This window comes from Gouania willdenowi, chromosome 14, assembly GCF_900634775.1.
Source record: "Gouania willdenowi chromosome 14, fGouWil2.1, whole genome shotgun sequence".
NCBI classification, from domain to species: Eukaryota; Metazoa; Chordata; class Actinopteri; order Blenniiformes; family Gobiesocidae; genus Gouania; species Gouania willdenowi.
The window spans coordinates 4421689-4443466 of NC_041057.1; the positions used below are offsets into that span (position 1 = coordinate 4421689).

The window sequence follows — 21778 nt, forward strand, 5'->3', positions numbered from 1 at the left end:
CTTTATTGTCGTTATTGTTGTTGTTGTTTCATACATTCTTTACATGTTTTGTTTTTTTGCCATCTTGTATACGTTACTCTTATTTTGTGTTTTTCGTCACTTTTGTGGTGTCATTTATGTGTTTTCGGTCATATTGTATACATTTTGCTGTAATTGTTTTGCAATTTTGTTGTAACTTTGTGCATTTATTTTGGGGACCATTCAAAATGAGGCATAGGGCCTCATGTGGAAACCTGACAGGTTACATTGCCTTTTTAATTTTAGGTTTTCCTTAAGAATTCTGTTAAAAATATAGAATTATATTGTTTTCTTGAAATAATAATAAAAAAAAAAAAAAAACTTAACCTTTTTTTTTAACCTTTTTACTAATACATTTACATGATTATTATTAAAACATAAAAATACAGCATCTATTTTTGAAAACAGTGCAGATTTTGGCTGAATTGGCAGAAATAGCACTTCTAAGGGACGATAAAAGGATGTATATACCGGTAGTTGATTGTGTATAACATAGTTATACACATTTGTTGGATTTATACAGTATAGGAAGTAGTGTGTTTCCTCAAACAAACTACTGTAACTTCCCCCTCCTAAAGTGACTGAAACCAATGGATTCATGTTGAAACGTGATCTCACATTAATCCAACGTGGAGCTCACATTGTGCCAACGTTTCTTGTTTTACTTGGAACGCACACAAAGGTGTCATTACATCTGGATGTATTTTTACTCTCTGAGCTGAACGTCGAGTTCAAAGGCAAATGATTGACACCACAGTGTGTGTCCTGTGCTCTGCGTCCTGTCCCTGAGCTGTGCTGCAGCGTCCCTGTCTTTGACTGACAGCAGATCATGTTAAAGTTTATAGTTTATTTACCTGATAGTTCAAGCTAAACAGTGTGGGAATCATTGATCAGTAAGTCAAAGGTTATTTGCTCAAAAAAAAGATGTAAAATGTTTAATGTAAACACTTCCTCATTGAGATTAGCGTAAAAGTTTTGCGCATTGCATTGTGGGATTTTTTTTCTTTCAATCAGTTAAATACAGGGCAGGCCTCAGATAAATAAATCAAAGATCCTTTGCTGGGAAAAATTATGTGAAAATTAGAAATCTCCACCGTAAACACTCTCTTATTGACATTGTAAGAAAAGTTTGGTGCATTGCATTGTGGGAGGTTGAGTCCTGTAGACAAATGCAAAGAAGTGTTTTTACTTCATTCATACGGGAGAGAACAAAGGGGTTTGTGACTTCTGTCATATTGTATATTTTTGTTGTCTTTGGTGTGTGTTTTTAAAAAAAATCATTTTGTGTAGTTCTGTTGTCATTTTGTGTATTTCAGTTGTATTTTTGTGTACTTTTCCTGTCTGTGCGTGATTTTTCGAGTCATTTTTTTTTTGTTTTTGAGGTTGTTTTGTGTATTCTTCTTTTCTTACTCTCTTATTGACATTGTCAGGAAAGTTGCCTGCATTGCATTGTGGGATGTGGAGTCCTATAGATGGATCCATAGAAGTGTTTTTACTTCATTCCTACTGTGATTTCTTGTGTTTGCCCAAAAAACCACTTTGCCAAAGTGACTTTCCATCACATTTCTGGCATTTTTTACTGAAAGTTGAGGCAAAAACAATGGAGGATGTTTATTTTGGGGTTTACACGGATAGATCTGAGTCCAGCCAGAACTGGGTTGTCTGGTGGAGTGAGGTGATATCACTGGGAACAAACTAGAACAAAAATGGAGTCATGCCAGTCACTGCCCTCCTTGTCTAGAGAAAAAAAACACACAAGAAATCACTGTAAGAATGAAGGAAAAACACTTCTAAGCATCAATCTATGGGACTACACATCCCACAATGCAATGGGTAAAATGCTAGAGCATTAATTTTAACCTTTGACATCTTTTTTCATGCAAATTATCCTAAATGTATTGATCTATGAGGCCTGTACTGTCATTATCTGATGAAAAAGTACCGTCTAAATAATTCCAACATTGTAAATGAACTTAAAGGTAAAGAGGACAATTTTCCCAATGTTTAGAACAGAAATGTTCTCTGCACATGTGCAACACTCCACCTGCTTTCAAGAGAAAATCTCAGATTTTTTAAAGACAAATTTGAAATTTCGATTCGATTTTTGGTTTTCAATGCACTTAAAAATGACTGCAGACATCAGATATATTGTCAAAAGTGCATCTTTATGGCTGTGATTGTCCTCCAGAGTTAAAATGCATAGAACAATCCCAAAATAAAAAGTAAATGATTCTCTGTCATTCAACTATTTTCAACCCAGATTTAAGCAAACAGCAACAGCAACTTCACAGTAGCTTCAATTTTCAGATTAAGAAATCAGATAACTATATATTTTATAACATATAACATTACAATTTCATAAATTAAACATGCCCGTGGCACACATATAGCCTACTCAAAGGGTAAACACATGTAAACAAAGCGGGGGCGGGCTCACGTCGCGCTACGGTAACCCACAAAGATGGAACGCTAAAAAGTCTGAAAAAACTGTAAAATGTAATTATTTTTTATTTTTTAACTCGAATTTGCAAGATAAAAATCGTTTTTATCTACAAATTTGATCAATCGATTAAATCAATTTTTTGCCCAGCCCTACTCGCCACCGGTAAGTGAAAAATCCATTTTCAAAGGACCCGATGCGCACCGGGCACGACCACGTACGACGGCCTTACGTAAACATATTATCAGAATGATTGACAGGTAGGAGGACCAATAGTTTAGGATGAAGCCAAAATATTTCACATTTTCCACAATGACTTTAATTTGTATCTTTTGTCTCCAGGGTGTCTGTCAGTCGAGCCATCAAACCATTTGCAGAACCAGGGCGACCACCTGACTGGTTCTCTCAAAAGGTACAGCAGTAAATAAGGACGTGAACTTTTGTTTAAAAGTATCATCACGACTTCTTCTTCTTCTTCTTTGGTTTTTCTCAGCACTGTGCATCCAAGTACTCTGAGCTCCTGGAGACGACAGAGGCCCCAAAGTGAGCACACATCTTCCACCTCTGCTCTGTTTAGGATCAGTGGTTCTCAACCTTGGGTTTGGAACCCTATTTGGGGTCGTGAGACACTGAGAGGGGATTGCCAGAAGCCTTCAAGAATATATTATTTTTAACAATTTTAGCCCATTTTTTTGCTTATTTTAAACCTTTTTCTGCAACTACACCAAACTTGCCATATTTTAATCACTCTTTCTTGCCATATTTTTGCTCCTTTTAAAGCATTTTTACTACATTACTCACATTTTTGCCACTTCTCCATCAAATTTCAATGCATTTTCTGTACATTTTTTGCCACTTTCAAGACATTTTTGGCACTTAAAACCCTTTCCACCACTTTTCCACCTCATGTCCCATTTGTTGACTTATTATTGTCACATTTAACTTCTTTTCACCATATTTTATGCTTTTTTTTTTTTTTTGCCAATTTAACCACATTTACGATTTGTCATGCCTATTATTTGCCAGTTTAAACTAAATGTTCCGATATTGACACTTTGAACAATTTCTGCCACTTTTTCTGTCTGTTTTTTTTTTTTTACCACTCTAATTTGCATCTTTTAACCAATTTTTGTAGTTCATAAAACCTTATTTCAGCACCTTTTCCAGACATTTCCGTCACTTATGAACCCTTTGCACCATTTTTTCCACCTAATGTCACATATGTTGACCCATTATTGTCACTTTTAACCTCTTCTCACCATATTTCATTTTATTTTTTTTGCCAATTTAACCACATAGACGCTTTGCCATGCTCTCCCCCTAATTTCTGCCACTTTAAGCCAATATTGACACTTGGAACCCCTTTTCTTCCTGTTTTTGCCCACTCTAATTTGCAACTTTTAACCAATTTCTGTGGTTTTAAAAATTCCATTTCACCACCTTTTCCACCATTTTTGGTCACTTTAAACCCATTATATTTCTGATTAAAACAAGGATTTACATTTCTAGATGACTATAAACTATGGCGCAAATAATAATAAACTTCCTGGATAACAGTGGATATTATTCAGATGAATAAATAAATAAATAAATAAATAAATGTGGTTATTTATTAAAATTATATGTTATTGTTCAGTGCAGTGGGGGTCTCTGGGACCTTTATTTTGGGGGTGAAAAGGTTGAGAACCCCTGGTTTAGATGCATAAACAGCAGGTGCTAGCACTCACTGTGATGTTCTTTTTTTTTACTCTCAGGCGAAAGCGCGGTGAGAAAGGTGAAGTGGTGGAGACGGTGGAGGATGTGATCGTACGCAGGCTGACTGCTGAGAGGATCGAGGAACTAAAGAAGCTGATTAAAGAAACCCAAGAGACGCACAGGTAGACAAACACCAGCGTGTTACCCACTAATGCTGTGTGGAGCAGATCCTCTGACATACGTAAGTTGATTTTATTATTCCTACAGGAAGCTGAAGAAAGAGGCTGCACTCATTCAAGCTGGACATCAAGACTCCAAACTGGAAGAGTTATGGAAAGACATTCAGCAGTAAGAGTTTGACATCCTTTTCACATGTTTATCAGTTAAAATTATGCTTAAAAAAGAAATTAAGATAATGTTTGCATGTCAGGAAGAAAAAGCTGGATGCAGAAGAAGCAGAGCTGAAAAAGAAAAACACTGAAGCTGCTTATCAAGGTATCTCCTTCATTATTACATACAGTAAATACAGTTTGTTTCAACCATTCGGGACTTTTTAAATTTTTTATTAAAGGGACACTGTGGACTTTGTGACCTAAAGAGTTGACCTATATGAGTTATTTTAAATGATTCCTCAGGCCAATATACAGCGATTGACAGTATCAATGCTCCGAGCGGGGCGGGGCTTCCCTCTTGAAACACCGACCATGTAAGTTTGGAGAGACGGACCGTCTTTGGCCAGGTCATGTGGAGAACGTTTCACTTTATGACAGTCACGTGACCACAGGCTCTGATATAATCATGGAGCTAAGCTGAGGATTTTGCTACTATTTTCATATAGTTCGACTCCCGGTCATGGCTGAGGCAAGCAAAACGTTTAAAACTGCTTCTGAGGATGCTAAAAAGACACCGCCGAGACCCGGCCCCCGTCCGCCGATCCACCTTCTGCCCGGTCGCCTGTGACCCGTTCGCCCCGACGGCGGCGAGCCCAAGGAGTTGGGGGGAGCACCACCGACGCAGAGAGGAGGGCCGAGCGGCGGGGATAGGGGGGGCGGCTGTTCCTCCAGCTGCGGCGCGAGCCTAGCCCCACTTCGCACCGCAGCCCTACCAACCCAGCCCTTAGAGCCAATACTTATCCTGAAGTTACAGCTCAACTATTCTCTGTATACACAATCAAAAGACAATGGAGGCTGGCCCCACTGACTGTCTGTTGATTTTTGCGACAGTGCTGCGGCACTTGTGGCCACTAGGGGGCGGTTGAGGTGAAAGTTACAGGTCTAGCGCCCCCTAGTGGTCAAAAGTTACACAGTGTGCCTTTAAATAAGAGAGTCCTAAAATCTGATTTTCAAAATGAAAATTTGTAAGAGATTTTAGAGCATCCAGATCAGCAATGTGCAACTTTTATCACAGCAGGAGGCCACAAAAATGTGATTATCTGAACTGAGGGCCACATTATCAATGTTCATGTATTTAGAATAATGACCAATCTGAGCATTAACACAGGAAACAACAAAGGGTTTGTGTGTTTTGTTGTTGTTTTGTGTGTTGTCATTGTTTTATGTGGTTTTGTTGTCATTTTTCATATTTTCACTGTAGTGTACATTTTTCTGTCATTCTGTGTTTTTTTGTGTTTTTCCCCCCTGTAGATTTCTATGATTTTGGAGTGTTTTGTGTATTTTTTGTGTAATTTTCAGCAGTTCGTGTTAAGTTATGTTAATTTTCTTTGAGGGCCACCAGTTGCATATGTTTGATCTAGGTGGATGAAAATAAATCATATATATTTTTTTACTTTTATAATTATTAGTTTTTTAATTTAACATTTATTTTACCAGGGAATGTCAGTAGAGATTGATCCCAGTAGACCACTCATAGATCACCTGTTGCTGCTGATCGTGGTTATACATGAGACGGTTTGTTACTTGCATCAAATTATCATATAAATAGACTTATAAACTGGTCTTTTTTTTTTTTGCAATGTGACCGTGATGTCCCAACAGAGGTTTGCGTACCCCTGGTTGGGAACCATCAGCTCTGTGTGTCTAATTCAATCACTCTGAATACTGATGACATTAGATGTGAGTGATAAGAGCGTCGTCTTCATTCTGCCCTCCCCCTCCCTCCCTCCCTCCCTCCCTCCTCAGCCAGACAGGTGGCGAGGCTCGCCCCCAAGCGGACCCCCAGTGCCTCCTTGCCTTCCCCCTCAGGCTGTGGCTCCCCGAACCACGAGTTGACTCCAGGTGACCCACTCGAAGGCCTCGCGCCGGATTTTACATCTCCAAAGAATGTAAGTCTCAGAGATATTTAGAAGCTCGCACAAATTCACACAAGTTTTTTTTCTGTTTTTGGAAATATTTGCCAGATTTCTGCAGTAGATTTAATTTGCATAAATGATGTGAGCGCTGTGGATAAAAAGTAGCTGTTGGCTGTTTATCAGTCTATGGACAATAATATATATTTTTAATGATTAGTAATGATTGTGCTTCCGTGCAGGCTTCAGGTACAGGCAGGTTTACAACATTTACTGACACTTCTGGACCTGCCATTGATGTAATCAGCCCAGGCTCAGTTTTAGAAGACCCCTCCCAAAAGAAAGTGCTGGTTCAGAAAGTCACGCCCCCACCCTCACCACTGCTGTCAGAGCTGCTGAAGAAAGGCAACATTCTGGCTGCCAACTCCAGACTGGTATGGAAGGTTCCTCATTATTTGTAATATTAAAGTTAACAGGAACTCAGGTTTGAATTATTCCTTATTTTAACGGGTTTTATAATTTCAGACTTATCTATAAGCTGCTGTTACTGTTACACACTGACTACACGCACACACACACACACACACACACCTCCATTCCATAACTATCACCGCTGACACTTTTTCATTAGGGCCCGAGCACCGAAAACGGTGCAAAGGCCATACCTGTCAAGTTTTGGATTTGAAATTAAGGGAAATGTTCTGGCACCCACTACGATCCGTTCCACCCGCCCAACCAAGCTCCAGTACAAGAAATCTAAAATAGCCACTTGTCAACCACTTACTAAATACAATTATGTGATTAGAATCTGGTAGGTCGACCTTTATTAACATTAAAATGCTGTGAACATTCCTACTAGGGCTGGTGATATGAACCAAAACTCATATCTCAATATATTTTCTCAAAATGGTGAAATATGATATAAATCTAGATAATTGTATCAAATAAAGTCTGACCAGAAAAACAATTCTGGGTTAAATTTGCTGATGCAAAATGCTACACAGGGACATTTATTAACAAACAGCTGATCAATATGTGACACTCATTAATCATCTATAACTGAGCTTCACGTGATGTTCTGAGAAGTAAAAGCAACGACTCCTAAAACTAGTATTTTATATACATAATAAGCTATAATATAAATATATCTACATCTAACATCTACAGACCATCAACTGTTCATGTAAACTGAGATGTGTAAGAATTTGAAGATGCAAGTTAATGTTTTGTTGTTATTTCTTGATGTTAACTTATTTTATTTTAAACTATTTTTAAGTTGCCATTTACATGATCAATATAAATCAAGTCAAATTAAATCAAACATTATTCTATATAATTATAACTGTATAGAATTTAATACACTGTCTAATACGCGCGCACACATACATCGGTTAAATATATTTTATTTGTAATTTTATTTCTTCTTCAAATATAGCTGTGACACAGAATGCTTGGAAACTTCTGTTTTTTATTTAATCTGGTGTTAAATAAATAGAAATGTTATAAATGTAAATGCAATAAACAAAAACAGAGACTCTCTCTCTCAGATCGGGGAAGGTGATTTGTCCTCCTTGGCACATGACTTGCAGCTGGCTCCGCCCACACAACCTCTCTCTCAGGCGTCAGGTACAAATATTCAGTAATAATTGATTGATTAGTTGATTACAAATACTCCTGGCTAATAAATCCTTTATCATTCATTGGTTGTCAGAGCAGGTTAGCTGCACCGTTAGCCTAGCTTTGATAAACCTGCTCTGATTGGTCTGATATTTACACTCTGGGTTTGATTTGCAGGTGCTCCCATGTTGTCCCGTCTGTTGGAGGCGGGTCCCACTAAGTTTTCTCCTTCGTTGAGTTTCATGGTGAACTCCGCCCCCCCAGCCCCCCCTCTGCCCCCCCAGCCCCCCACCATCACTACCACTACCACTGCTGCTGCTGCTGCTGCTGCTGACATCAACTCTGCAAACACAAGTAATATCAACAATGATTGGATGACAGGACACTTAACGGGCTTTAGAAAAAACATTATTTATTCACAAAAGCAGGCACACGGGTGGAGGTTAGCTACATCTGTAGCTTTAGCTTCCCTGGTGCAGTCTGATGCATGGATACAATCTGTAACATTGCATATTTTCCTTAACCGTAGAGAAATCCTGGCTTTGCGAAGTAGGAAAAACAATGAATATTTTGTTATTTTAATTTATAATACATGTTTTCATTAAGTGTGTCCTGATCTGATATTAATATTGGATATTGGTCTGATATCAGCAAAAAGAAAATGCGATTTCTTGGATTATGTTGTCACCAGCGCGTCATCGTGACAGGGAATTAATTTAAAGCGGAATGAAATTTGGAATTAAAATCGAATAAACCAGCCATTTATGTTGGATTTAAGTTAAATTTGAAATGGCCATTTTCATTTGGAATTAGGTGTTTAAAGAGGTTTTAACTTTTGTTCTGAATCAAAGCTCTCATGTAAACGTAGCCATTGTACCTGTGATTGTATTTGTAGATAATAAATTGAGGTTTCATATCTGACCTGATGATGTGTGTGAGCAGAGATGGATCTGACTATGTCCTCTGGATGCCAAACGGTGTCTGTGGACGACAAAGCGTCAGAACTCAGCGAGGAGGACGTGACCGTGTCCTACATGGGAGACGAGCTGGACCTGAAGACGGTTGGAGACATTATCGCCATCATCGAAGACAAGGTTGGAAATCAGTCAATATGTCGAAACATTTCAAGGTCTGATTGTAGTTTTTACAAATGTGGCCTAAAACCTTTCAATTGCCCTTATTAGAATATCTATGCCTAACAAAATGCATTATTTTTATTAACGTTTAAAAACGGGACTACTTTACCGTTTTAGGGCCTGTGTTCCGCCATCTTGAAATCACGTGATTGATGATATTACATGCAAACATTTGCCTTAAAACACCTCATTGTTTTCTATTGGAGTGAAGCATTCAGCCTGTTTTTTAAGACATTTAGCAGCTTTTTAGGTCAAAATGACAATTTGTGCTGCTTTTTGTTGCTCTAAATAATCAGGAAAAGTTAAATATGTCAATGTAACCCTTTTTGTTTTACCAAAAGAGGTTAAGGACTTCTATCCATCTTCATCTTCAACAGTTTGTGATTTACTTGCTTAACTTCAGCCACCATCGCGTCAGCTGCACACTGTTTAAGGGAGAGTAAAGGTCCCTTAGGAGAGCTCTTCTACTCTGCTTCATTGTCTACAGCCAACCCACAGAGTTGGAACTGTCGCCCCCTGCAGTCATAGAGTCCATTGTCCTACCCTGACTCCCTCTTCCCTGTTCCCTTCCCCCTCACTAAGGTGTAACACTGCCCTCTCTAAATTCTCCCTTTAGTTTTTCTTATCCTTCCTTAGGGAGGGCTGGTGATGGTCACAAATATGGAGTACAATTAATTCATTTATTTTATTTAATAATGTTGTTCTTTTTTTGTTGTAGATTTCTTTTTTCATGCACACAGACTTTTTGTTGTCATCCATCAATAATAGTTTGTGTCACAACTCTTTAGAGTACACCAAAGCTGTGAAGTTCAAATTCAAAAAACGAGCAAAACAACAGAAATAAATGAATTAAAAAAGCGTAAATTCAAGGTTGATGTTGGACGAGACACAGGAAAGAGTTTAGACGAGCCTGCAGAAACAAATAAATAATGTATGACATGGGCTAAGGGGCGCTTGCGATTAGAAATAAAGTCTCAGGGACCCTTAGTAAGGGGTACGTGGGGCACTAAAGTTTGTTAAACACTGATTTAGAGCAGCATACATTGTCATTTTAAGCTAAAAAGCTGCTGAATGTAACTCGAGTTCTCCACGTGGATCTAGGTCTGTGTCTGGCAAAATCCTTTCGGAACCATGGAGGGACATGAACAGAATGCTTGAAGCTGATTGGGCGAAGCACCTGTCCACCATGATTTGTTTTAGCCAATCACACGGTAACAAATGATGAAGTCGTCATCGACTCTGCTACAACAACAACAACAAGGCTCCGCTTTGCCGTATTTACGGTCCAAAAATGCACAAAGCACCTCTCGCTGTTGCTCTTTCAAAGATGAAATGCTAGATTTTTCTAAAACTGAGTTTATAGCAGTTTCCAAACGTTCATCCTCCTCCTCTTTCCATGTTGATTCGGAGCTATGCTAATAGCGGTAGCCCAGCTAGTTCCTCTCCCCACAACAGTTTTGCTTCAGCGTTTCAGCCTTCGTCACACTCAGATATCCCGCCCTAAACCACAACACTGCCTCATGATTGGCTCGAACCGGTCCGGTTCAGATTCGAAAGGTAAAGGCGGGAACAGTACAAGATGGATTCTGGTGTTTGTGAACACCAGGAGAATCTTGCAGGCAAGGTTAGTAAAGTAGTCCCATTTTTAATAGTCAATAAAACAAATTTCAGTCAGGACCGCTTTAGTTAAAATACATGATTTATTTACAATAAATGTGCATTAGGATTTGTATAGCGCCTTGAGCGTTTTACATGGATATGCACGCAATTGTATATTTGGCGGTATGGGTCTGTTCCGGGACCTCCTTGCCTTTTCCACGAGCTTACGTGGAAAGCCGGAGGTAGGGAGAGCACCTTTCCTGAGCCCTAGCTAAAGTCTAAAGCAAGGAGAGCGGTTAGCCGAAACCCCCTGGAACAGATTACAGCATATGTTAATGACAAAAATGACACAGTTAGTTGGATACATACTGACCTGGAGGAGTTGGGGCGGAGGTGGGTTGCGAGATGCTTGCTGAGGTCATAAGAGGCAGTTGTCATGGTTTAAGTAGTGCTTCCTGTATTCTTTGAACAATAGGGAGCCAATCTGGGCCATCGGTTGATTGGAGGTGTGGCTGTCTTGACGTCCGCGGCTTGCCTGAACTAATGCTATGTTCAATATGGTGCAAAATAAGGACATTTCAAAGTTTTTAGGCCACATTTGTAAAAACGGTGGAGGATCCTTTAAAACCATTTCACATCCGTCTCAATGAAGAGATGCTGAATCCTGTTTCCTGTTTCCAGGCCGATGAGGCTGCAGAGGCTCTGGATGCAGCTGCGGTGGAGGCGGCTCTTTCCCTTTGTGAGGAGAATGGACACGCTCTGTCTGGTTCTTGGGTCGCTGGGCCTTTCCGGCCCCACGACTCTCATCCCACAGGGGCTCCACAGTCCTTAGCTCTGCCTGGCGCTGTGGAGGGGAGGACAGACGCTCCAGTCTCCTCTTTGTGCAATAGTCAAGATAACTGTCCTACAGCGTTTCCTCTCGTTTCTTCGTCTCTGTGCAACTCCTCAAAGAGGTTGGAGCGCTGCCACAGAGGAGGAGGAGCGGCCCCACACTGTGAGGCCGGGAAAAAAAATGGGGGGGTGGTGAGGCAAACAAAGGTGAACTCAGTGGATGCAGCCATGAAAAGTGAAAGTGAGATATGGGGAAAGCAAACAGGTATGAAATGTTTACAACACCAAATTTAGAATCGGTTTGGCCCTATTTACACGACAACGTTTTTCTTCTGTTTCTGTTTCCGAATGTTCCACATTCACATGGCAACGTTTTCAAAATGATCTCTGTTTACACGGGATTGCGGGAAAAATAAAAAATGATGTAGTATACAGTACATACCAGGCAATAGATGGAGGTGTAGTTTTGCAATGAATCAAAATAGGTGCATGTAGGAGTAATAGGCTACTCTACCATGCCTCCCACCACTTACATTCAGCATACCAGAATGATGTTTATATTACTGAATTGGAGCTTATAAAACCAATTCCGTGTGTGTGTGTGTATGTGAATGTCAATGTGTGTGTGGAAAGATTTTTTGCCTTGAATATCAGTCAAAGTTTGTGCCAAAAATTGGAACCCAACTCATTGTTGAGGTAATAAGCTTTTATTTGATATACAACAATCTTGATTTGCATATTTTCTGGATGCAGAAGTAGCTTCAAGAAAAATCTGTTTTGTCTGAAGTGTGGGGGGGGGGGGCTAATCTGGACTTAAGCACTTTTTTGCGCGCCTGCAGCGACGCACTTCTCTCCTACGCATATTCTCCGGTCCAGTTTCCTGACACGCCCACCGAGTGCAAGTAAAGCAAAACTGCGTAATCTGTGAATGAAGGCGGTCTGAAGGAAAGGAGGCGGTGATGACATTTTTTTTGGGTTGTCTAGAAATCATGGAACATGGAGTTTTCCTAACGCTTGTAAATGTCATTGAAATCCTTGAAAATGATAAAGTTCACTTTTAATTTGAAACGCCTTCATTGATAAACAATGTAACAGGTTGATTTGATCAGATCATGGATCAGATTGTTGCACTGGTCACAGTTAAAATCTCTCTCCTTGATCATCATCATCATCATCATCATCATCATCATCATCGCTGTAAAGCGTGACTGAGTTAGATACGCTGGAGATGTGAGGAAATAACGCATCCAAAGAGCGTCCTGCTTTAATACAGGTGCGCATGCCCACTATCGACCGTAGGATTATTTTGAAGTGTTTTCAAAAAACTTTTCAATAATTTCCATTTTGGAGTTTTCCATTTTTAAAAGTTTGCACCAAACCATTTATATGTTTATTAAGAAATGGACAGAAAATACCCTGAAAGCAGTAGCGCATTTCACTTAAAAACGTGATCTCTGGACTATGAGCTGTCAATCACAACAGTTGCCATAGCAGCCCTTACAGTATAAACACATTAGAAAGCTCAAAAGTCTTCCACGCGTTTGCAACTCGATGCCGATTGGTCAATGGCATTGACAATATTACACGTTTGGTTTCTCTCATGCTTTCTCCTTCAACATGCCAAAAAGAAAAACATGTTTTTTATTATTCAAAAATATTTTATGTTAACCTAAAAGTAGCTTTTTTTTTTTACTGATGGTCACTTTAAAGTTTGTTCAATAATACATTGCATCCAAAAGGAATTCAAAATAAATGTAATTTAAGCAACCTTTTTTTAATTACAAATTAAAGCATATGCAAATAATTTATTTTGAAAATTTGTCGTCTTCTTTGCTTAAATTATTGTCCCGGTGTTGATTAGTTACCCTAGTGTAAATGGACCGGCAAAACACAACATAACTTTTTCATTTTCACTAGAAAACGTTCTCGTGTAAACGGGGCTAAAGAAGTCTGAAACTAATTAGACAGCACATGTTTTTATCTCAACAGATTCAGAATTGGGTGAAAATTCAGTGACGGAGAGGAATCCTGAGGTAAAACCAAAAAAAAAAAAAAACAACTTAAAAAACATGTTTTGTTTTTTTTCTTGGTTTGAATCACGACTCATTCCTTCATCCCTGCAGGAAACAAACATGGAGGATGGAGTAGTAGGTGATGGGGGAGGAGAGAACGAAGTAGATAATGAGCTCAATGAGCCAGAAGAAGAAGAAGAAGAAGAGGAAGAAGAAGAAGAAGAAGAGGATGAGGATGAGGATGAGGAAGAGGAGGATGAAGAGGAGGAGGAGGATGGTGATGGCACAGAGGGGTTTCTCTCTGAGCCTGATGGGGATGTGGAGCCTGCAGCCAGTGAGAGTGAGGACGGCTACAGCCTCCACACGGCCTCCTCCTCCCTCAGGCTGCACGCCACCGCAGACTCCATGGCCAGTAGCCCCGCCTCCTCACAGTTGTGAGTGAAAACACACACACACACACACACACACACACACCATTCATTGGAGGAACTGTCACGTGCATGATGTGCTTCTCTGTGCAGTTCTGTGTGCAGCGAGGACCTGGAAGCTCTGCAAGCTCAGAAAATATGGAGGAAGGCGATAATGCTCGTGTGGCGTGCAGCGGCCAATCACAGGTCAGCACCAGACATGATAAAGCTCAAAGCTGCTCAAACCAGAATTCTTTTTTTAATCAGATAAATAAATAGTGTCGCCCCATCGATAAAACATTTACTAAAAAAAAGGTTGAAATTGCTGCTCCAAAGTTTGTTTTCATCTCAACTGTAAACACTCTCTTATTGACATTGTCGGAAAAGTTTGGTGCTTTGCATTGTGGGATGTGGAGTCCGGTAGACGGATGCAGACGGATTTTAGTCTTAGTCACTCACCAAAGACTGGATTTAGTTAAAGTAACATTTTAGTCATTTAGTTCAGTTTTATTTTAGTTAGTATTTAGTTTTAGTCTTTTAGTTTAGTTTTATTTTCATTAGAATTTAGTCCATAGAGTTTTAGTCTCATTATAGCCTAATTTTAGTTGTTTAGTTTAGTTTTGTTTTAGTAAGACTTTAGTTCCTAGAGTTTTAGCCTAATTTCAGTCTTAATTTAGTTTTGTTTAAATTAGAATTTAGTCCTTAGAGTTTGGCTCATTTTAGCCTTTTAGTTTAGTTTAGTTTTATTTAGAATTTAGTCCATAGAGTTTTAGTCGCATTTTTTTTTTAGTTCAGTTTGGTTTCAGCAAAAATTTAGTCCATTGAGATTTAGTCTCATTTTAGTCTTTTACTTTAGTTTTAGTTATACTTTAGTCCATAGAGTTTTAGTTCCATTTTAGTCTTTTAGTTTTGATTTAGTTTGAATTTAATCCAACAGAGGTTTAGTCTCATTTTAGTCTTTTGTTGTTAGAATTTAGTGTATAGAGTTTGTGTCATTATAGCTTTATTTTAGTCTTTTGGTTTAGTTTTCTTTTTGTAAGAATTTAGCCCATAAAGTTTTAGTCTCAGTCATTTAGTTTAATTTTGTTTTAGTTAGAATTTAGTCCATATAGTTATAGTCTCAATTTAGTCTTTTTAAGTAATTTTGACAGTTTTGTTTTACTGTAATAGATTTTGTTTGTCATGGTCGTACAAACTTTATTGTAAGCGTACCTTTAACTATTAATTAATTCATTTAAACTATGAAGCTACCAAACGACTTGTTAGTTACTTACATTTGCTTACATTTGAGTTATGAGAGTTATTTGGTTAAAAAGGAAAACAATCAAGACATTGAGGATGGTTGTAATTCAGGTTTGTTGGTTTTACTTGCCAGTTTTGATAAAATTATAGTATAATAGGAGATTTTGTTTTAATTATTTTTGTCAGTATTTCATAAATTTACTTTTACATCACACATTACTCAAGGAATAAATATTAGTTTTAGTTACGGGACGACACATCCAACAATACAACGCACCAACAATGTCAATTTGAGATTTTTAAAAGTGAAAATGACCATCTTTTTTTTAAGGAATTACATTTTTTGATCTATGGCCTACATTATGTCTTTATCTGATTAAAAAATCTAAAATTTAAGATCCACCAGCTTAAAATTCCTTTTTTGAGTTAGATTATTTTTCATGTTTTTTAGAAAATATGTTTTTTTTTTTTTGCACCTTTTGAATAACATCTATTGTAAAAAAAAATATTCATCAGATTCATTCATATTCAGAATAGTTTATTCATCCCCGGGAGGAAATTTGGGTTCAGTTACATTCTGTCCAAGAAACATGAAAAAATAAAAAACATATAACATGGGTGTACAGGAGCGGAAGTACTGTGGGTCGCAAGCCATTAAGGCAGCGCCCCGTGTCTTAGATGAGAAATGGAAAAACATGAAATAAGGAGAGGGAAAAAGGCCTTGCACACACAGAAGGGCAAAAAGACACAATTATAATAAAATCCAAAGACATCACAAAGAAGGCGTTGAAACATGATCCGTTCGGTTCATTCTGTACAGTTTTAGCCAGTCACAGATGACGTGAAACGACCTTGGGTAGATCTGATTCAGAAACAATGTTCCAGGTGGTGGTGGGGAAGAGGAGGAGGAGGAGGAGCAGGAGGAGGAGGAGGGGGAGGGGGAGGGGGAGGGGACAGAACATCAGTCGACACAAACATCCAAAAGAATTGTTAGATAAGCCAGTCTTGAACGGCTGGCTTGGGGAGTCAAATGAGATAACGATTTGTTTTTCGGTCAGGCTAAGCACAATTTTCCGTCAGTCTTTGAGTCCATCTCTCAGCAGTAAATCCAATATGGTGTTCTTATCTCAAAAGCTGAGCAGTTGAACTTCTCCAAGTTGGATTCCATTCCATGTAGACGTTCCACAGCAGCATCCTGCTTTCTTTTGAGCACGTTTATCTCATGAGTCTGAGTGTTAGGAGCCCTGCCCATTCATCAGAAATGACTGGTAGCCATCACAAAAACAGCTGCCAATGTAATCCAGACTTCGCGATAGGTCAGGAAACTGCCAGCTCCAATCAGCAGCATACCTACTACCATAGAACCTGTTATGTAGACGTCTTCCTCGTCCTCCATCGTGTATCCCGACGCAGACATTTTGTCCGGACAGGCGGGCTCACCTCTGCCCGTTCTTTCGTTGAAAAAAAATGGTCCATTGCATTGAGAGACCAGCTGATCTTTTCCATAATTTCATTTTTTGGATAGAGATGTAGAAAGAGGTTCCTATTAGATTCTGACAAAAAGACAGCACAAAATAAGCAAGCAGCAACAAGGACAGATAGGGAGGGAGGGAGCAGAGAGAAACCTTCGTTCAGAGCAAGATAGACACAATGACAAATATTAACAATTGGCATCAAACAGAGATGTTTAATGGTTTCCACCAATGAAACTTTGTCCCTCCAGGTACGCAAACGTGTTCCTTCAGCCAGTCACTGATGAAATCGCTCCTGGATATCACAGTATTGTGCACAGGTAGGAGGTCAAAACATACTTTCATAGATTTGAAGCAGCACCACATCAGTAACCTGATGGTGAACCTCTGCAGGCCCATGGACCTGGCCACCATAAAGAAGAACATAGAGGCCGGTTTGATCAGAACCACGGCCGAGTTCCAGAGGGACATCATGCTGATGTTCCAAAACGCCGTCATGTACAACAGCCTGGACCACGACGTGTACCACATGGCTGTGGAGATGCAGCGGGACGTCCTGGAGCAGATCCAGCAGTTCCTCGCTACCCAGCTCATCATGGAGACCTCGGAGTCGGGCATCAGTACCAAGAGCCTGAGGGGACGCGACGGCACACGTAGACAAGACTCCACTGACAAGGTGCTTCAGTGGACTCGAGTCTTAGAATAGGATGCAAACCTGACTCACGCACTGCATAGAAATCGCTTTTCCACACGTCGTTATTGGGTCATTCCATGTCACTTCAACAAATAGTCTACGCATTTTTGTCTCAAAAAAATATTCAATGATTATTCAATAAGCACAAAGTACATTTTTAGTTTGATCAAATGAACACTTTTTTAGATATGGTCAATTTAGTGAGGGGGGTATGTGTCGATTTTCGTGTTATTTTTAGTTTCCAATATCTCAGGAACTACATCACATAGGAAACTAAATTTTGGTATAGTAATACAGCTCTACATACTCTCTCAGAATATATAAAAATATCTGGTGGACATGTCAGCCCCTCAAATTTGGTAACAAGTTTGTCATGGTTTGGGTCTGGAAGTCAGCTTAGAGCTATGTACATAGACTGTTCACATCACTAATGATTAGTCACATATATGTATTGGTTCTTGGGTGATAGTCTCTTAAAATCGGAAAAAAGTACTTTTTTACAATTTTCTGTGGCCCAGAAGTGCATGTTGGCATGTCCACCAGATATGATGCATAGCAGATATTTTTATATATTCTGAGAGAGAGAAGGCGGAGCTGTATTACTATACCAAATTTCAGTTTGCTATATGATGTTTTTGAGATATTGGAAGCTGAAAATGGAAGAAAGGACGCATATACCCCCCACCACTAAATTGTCTATTTATCTCAAAAAGTATTCATCTGATTTAATCAAAAATATACAGTGTCTGTTGAATAATCACAGAACAATTGGTAAAAACTCTTTTGATTTATTTCTTAATTCTTTCATAAAAATACCAATAAAATTTGCAATATGATCCAGATAAAACTTGGTGAGATAATTGAGGAACCAACCCTACATACTGTAAATGGGTCAGATTTCATAAAGAGCAGTCAATTAGGAACCAATAATTATTTTTTTTTATTTCGCCAATGATGAGAGGAATTTTTTGGATTTTTCAAACTAATCCAGAATCAGTATATTACGCTGAATCCCCTTCAAATTTTAACAGAATCTTCCATGGTGTAAAGTCAATCTTTGGTTAAAAAATGTGTCCAAATCCTTTCCGTACTTTAGACATAATCCTGGAAACAGACAAACTAATAAAAAATTAAATTAAGCTGCTAAAGCCCATTATTTTCTGATTATATATTGACATTTTTCTCAATAACAGTCAGTAATTTAAGTGTTAAATCTTTCTACAGGAACTTTTCTGGGACTATTATTTATTTAAAATGTGTATCATATAAGTTGATAAAGAAATCCTAGATTTATTATTTTATTTGTCTCCTCTTTCTTGCAGGACACTGTTTCCATGTCCTCTCCTGCTTTCCTCCTTTCTCTGTTTGTGAGTATCCGTCCGTCCCGGTCCTACGTCCACTCACTGTTTCATTAACGCAGACGTCGAGGCAAAGAAAGCTTTTCTCATTCATTAAACTTGGATTAATTTTCCTCACGTGCCGCTAACGTCTAGTTTCCTTGTTTATTCTACAATATGCAGGTCATGAACCTGCAGCAAACAATAAGTGCATTGTGATTAGTGCTTTTTCTCCTTTTGCAGGATGGAGGCACCAGGGGGCGCCGTAGTGCCATAGAAGCTGACCTGAAGATGAAGAAGTGAGGTGGATGGATGGATGGATGGATGGGTGGATGGATGGATGGAGAAGAGTTTACTGCTGCTTTGTTGCACAGAATAATCACATTTTGCATATAATGTGTGGTGTAACCCGCATTACGTGCACTGTGGATTATAATGATCAGGCCGTTATCGGGCGTCAAATGTAAAAACTCACTCACTTTTTCATAGCCGACATTTTTTGAACATTTAGCTCATAATTTTTTTTTCATTTTAGATAAATTCATGTAAAACAGCATGTTCTATAATATTGTTAAAATGTGTACACATGAAAAAGTAAATGTTAAATCAAAATGTAAATGTTAAATCTAAAATGTTAAATGTAAATCCAAAATGGTCAATGTAAATCTAAATGTTAACTTTAAATCTAGACTGAGAACTGGCCTTTTTGGTTCTGTATTTTTATTTATTTTCTCATTTTCTTTTACTTGTGTAAATTATATCATCACTGTACAGTACTTTGACTCAATGTTAAATCTAAGTGTAAATGTGAAATCGAAATCGAAATGTTGAATTGAAATCTAAAGTGAGAACTGGCATTTTTGGTTTGCCAGTTTTTTATTTATTTCATCTAATTTTTTTTTTACTTGTCTACATTTTATAACCTTTGTACAACACTTTGGTCAAGGTCTGTTGTTTTGAAATGTGCTCGATGAATAGAATAGAATTGACTAAATGTTTAATCTAAATCTGGATGTTAAATCGTTCGCCAAGAATAAAGCTAAATGCGGGGCCTCGTGATCGACAGGCGCTGACCTGCCCACTTTGCATAATTTCTAAACATTTAGCTTTACACTTGGCGACTGATTTAACAATTAAATATGAATTTCACATTAAGATTTATATTTAATATTTAGATATAAATTGAACATTTAGATTTATATTTACATTTAACGTTTACATTTAGATTCAACATTTACATTTATATGTGTACACATGTTTAACAATGATCAAGAACATGCTGTTTTACATGAATTTTTGCCTCAAATTAAAGAAAATTAGTTAAATGTTTAAAATAGGTCAGCTATGAAAAAGTTTTACAGTTTTTTTTTTTTACATTCTGCGCCCCAAAAGCCGTGATGTGAACAAGTGTGTCTCACAAAAGCATCGAGCGCATCCACACGTAACTTAACAATGGGTTTGTGCTGTGTCAAGGCCGAGGCCAAAGAGTGAAAGCATTACAATCAGTATTAGTTTAATAACCCAATCATTCATTATCAAAGTATTTTTAATGTTCAAAAACTAGCATTTATTTCTATATGTCAGATATTTCTGAGAATAAAAAAAAGCCAATTTCATTTCATTCATTTTAAAAAACGTGCTGTATCGTGTTCAGTTGTTTTACCTGCTCTAAACACTACCAGTAAACATGTACCTACATTGATATTTGATGTTATTTTTGTGCTTTGAATATAATTCACATTAATGAGTCTTTTTTTTTTGTGAACTGTCATGTGTTGGAAAATGAAATAAAATTGGGGGAAAAAATGCTCTGTTTTTCAAAACCGAGAGAACCAAACGCTATTAAAATGATAAATAAAAAACATAATTATAACATATCCAGACACACACACACACACTTAATAAAAATAAGAGCGTGATCACCCACAGCATCACATGCTTCAAAAACTGATCAAATGGTCTTAGTTTGGTTTTTAACATGAAACAATCAGAAACCAAGCTGTCAATATTTAAAAATTTAAAAAAATCAAAAAATTGTTCAAGTAATGGAATTTTTGACGTTGTCAAAAGGTTCAGTATAGGAGCGTCACACTCTTTTTACTTTGTCCCAAGTTGACCGGAGCTGAAAAATACAGATTCATTTCGGGATAAAAGAGAAAATTACATATATATAATATACAAAAATATAAAAATACAATAATAAAAATGGTAATAGAACAATACATGTCTTAATCAAACATGTACAACAAGGTTTTTAGTGTTTTTTAAGGCAGTGTCTATCCGTACGGTTGCCGTATCAATATATCAACATTCTATACGTACGCAGCGCCCCTATTTGGCCAGTTTAGGTCACGTGACTAAAACTAAACTTAAAAATTGTTGCAATATTGGGTTATAACCTAACCCTAACCCTAAAACACTACTTGTACTTTGGTAAACGTACCAATAGCACCGGGGGGTTGTCTGTACGGCAACCGTACAAATAGAAACTTTCTTTTTTTTTTAAATACAAGCAAATGTGTCGAGTTCCTCAGTTTTTTAAGCAATTTATTCCATAGTGGAGATGATTTAAATAAAACAGACTTTTGACCAAGTCATGACTAGAGGCACGCTTCGTAGAATGGGAGTGTGTTTGGTAATCTAATATTTTCAAACAATGAAGCTGGTTTAACGATCAGGATTATTTTCTTTAAAAATAAAAGTAGGTTGTATTGTATTTAGTCTTTAAGCACAAACCAAGACAAGGTACAATGCATTAACTTAAAGGTGCAGTCCGCAACACTTAGATCCCTCTCTCCCTCTCCGTTGCTCTCTTGCCCTGTCTCCAAACTTTCCAAAGTCCCTCCCACAGAGGAGCTAGCAAGCTAACGTTAGCCAGACAGCAACATCACAGTAACATAACATGCTCTGTTGAAAGCATATTACTGCAGCGCTTCTCTCTCTCTATGTGCACACACCTCAGCAGCAGCAGCAGCAACACAGTGTCACTTACAGCAGCCGACACGGAGGCTGCTGCACGCACATGAACAACAC

At 38.2% G+C, this 21778-nt stretch overlaps 1 protein-coding gene and 1 long non-coding RNA gene across 3 annotated transcripts in view; one reads left to right on the forward strand and one right to left on the reverse strand.

The window, feature by feature from the left end:
- Positions 1-20440, forward strand: part of LOC114475632 (bromodomain-containing protein 8-like) — a 22847-nt gene extending 2407 nt beyond the window's left edge. Inside the window, exons 3-20 of one of the 2 annotated variants that reach the window (XM_028466616.1) lie at positions 2801-2870; positions 2952-3001; positions 4213-4335; positions 4421-4501; positions 4584-4648; positions 6292-6434; positions 6641-6832; positions 7946-8024; positions 8193-8369; positions 8958-9109; positions 11432-11846; positions 13571-13614; positions 13705-14027; positions 14115-14207; positions 16966-17034; positions 17108-17390; positions 18731-18775; positions 18989-20440. In XM_028466616.1, the coding sequence (XP_028322417.1) occupies positions 2801-2870; positions 2952-3001; positions 4213-4335; positions 4421-4501; positions 4584-4648; positions 6292-6434; positions 6641-6832; positions 7946-8024; positions 8193-8369; positions 8958-9109; positions 11432-11846; positions 13571-13614; positions 13705-14027; positions 14115-14207; positions 16966-17034; positions 17108-17390; positions 18731-18775; positions 18989-19048 (2464 nt within the window). In that variant the 3' untranslated portion in view covers positions 19049-20440. The remainder of the gene's footprint in view (positions 1-2800; positions 2871-2951; positions 3002-4212; positions 4336-4420; positions 4502-4583; positions 4649-6291; positions 6435-6640; positions 6833-7945; positions 8025-8192; positions 8370-8957; positions 9110-11431; positions 11847-13570; positions 13615-13704; positions 14028-14114; positions 14208-16965; positions 17035-17107; positions 17391-18730; positions 18776-18988) is intronic. The other variant, XM_028466617.1, reaches the window with a different exon arrangement.
- On the reverse strand, positions 3311-3751 carry LOC114475633 (uncharacterized). Its single transcript, XR_003675490.1, has 2 exons — positions 3668-3751; positions 3311-3361 (listed from the first exon to the last, which is right to left on the reverse strand). It is a non-coding gene; the product is annotated as an uncharacterized LOC114475633 (long non-coding RNA).
- Positions 20441-21778: the final 1338 nt, after the last annotated feature.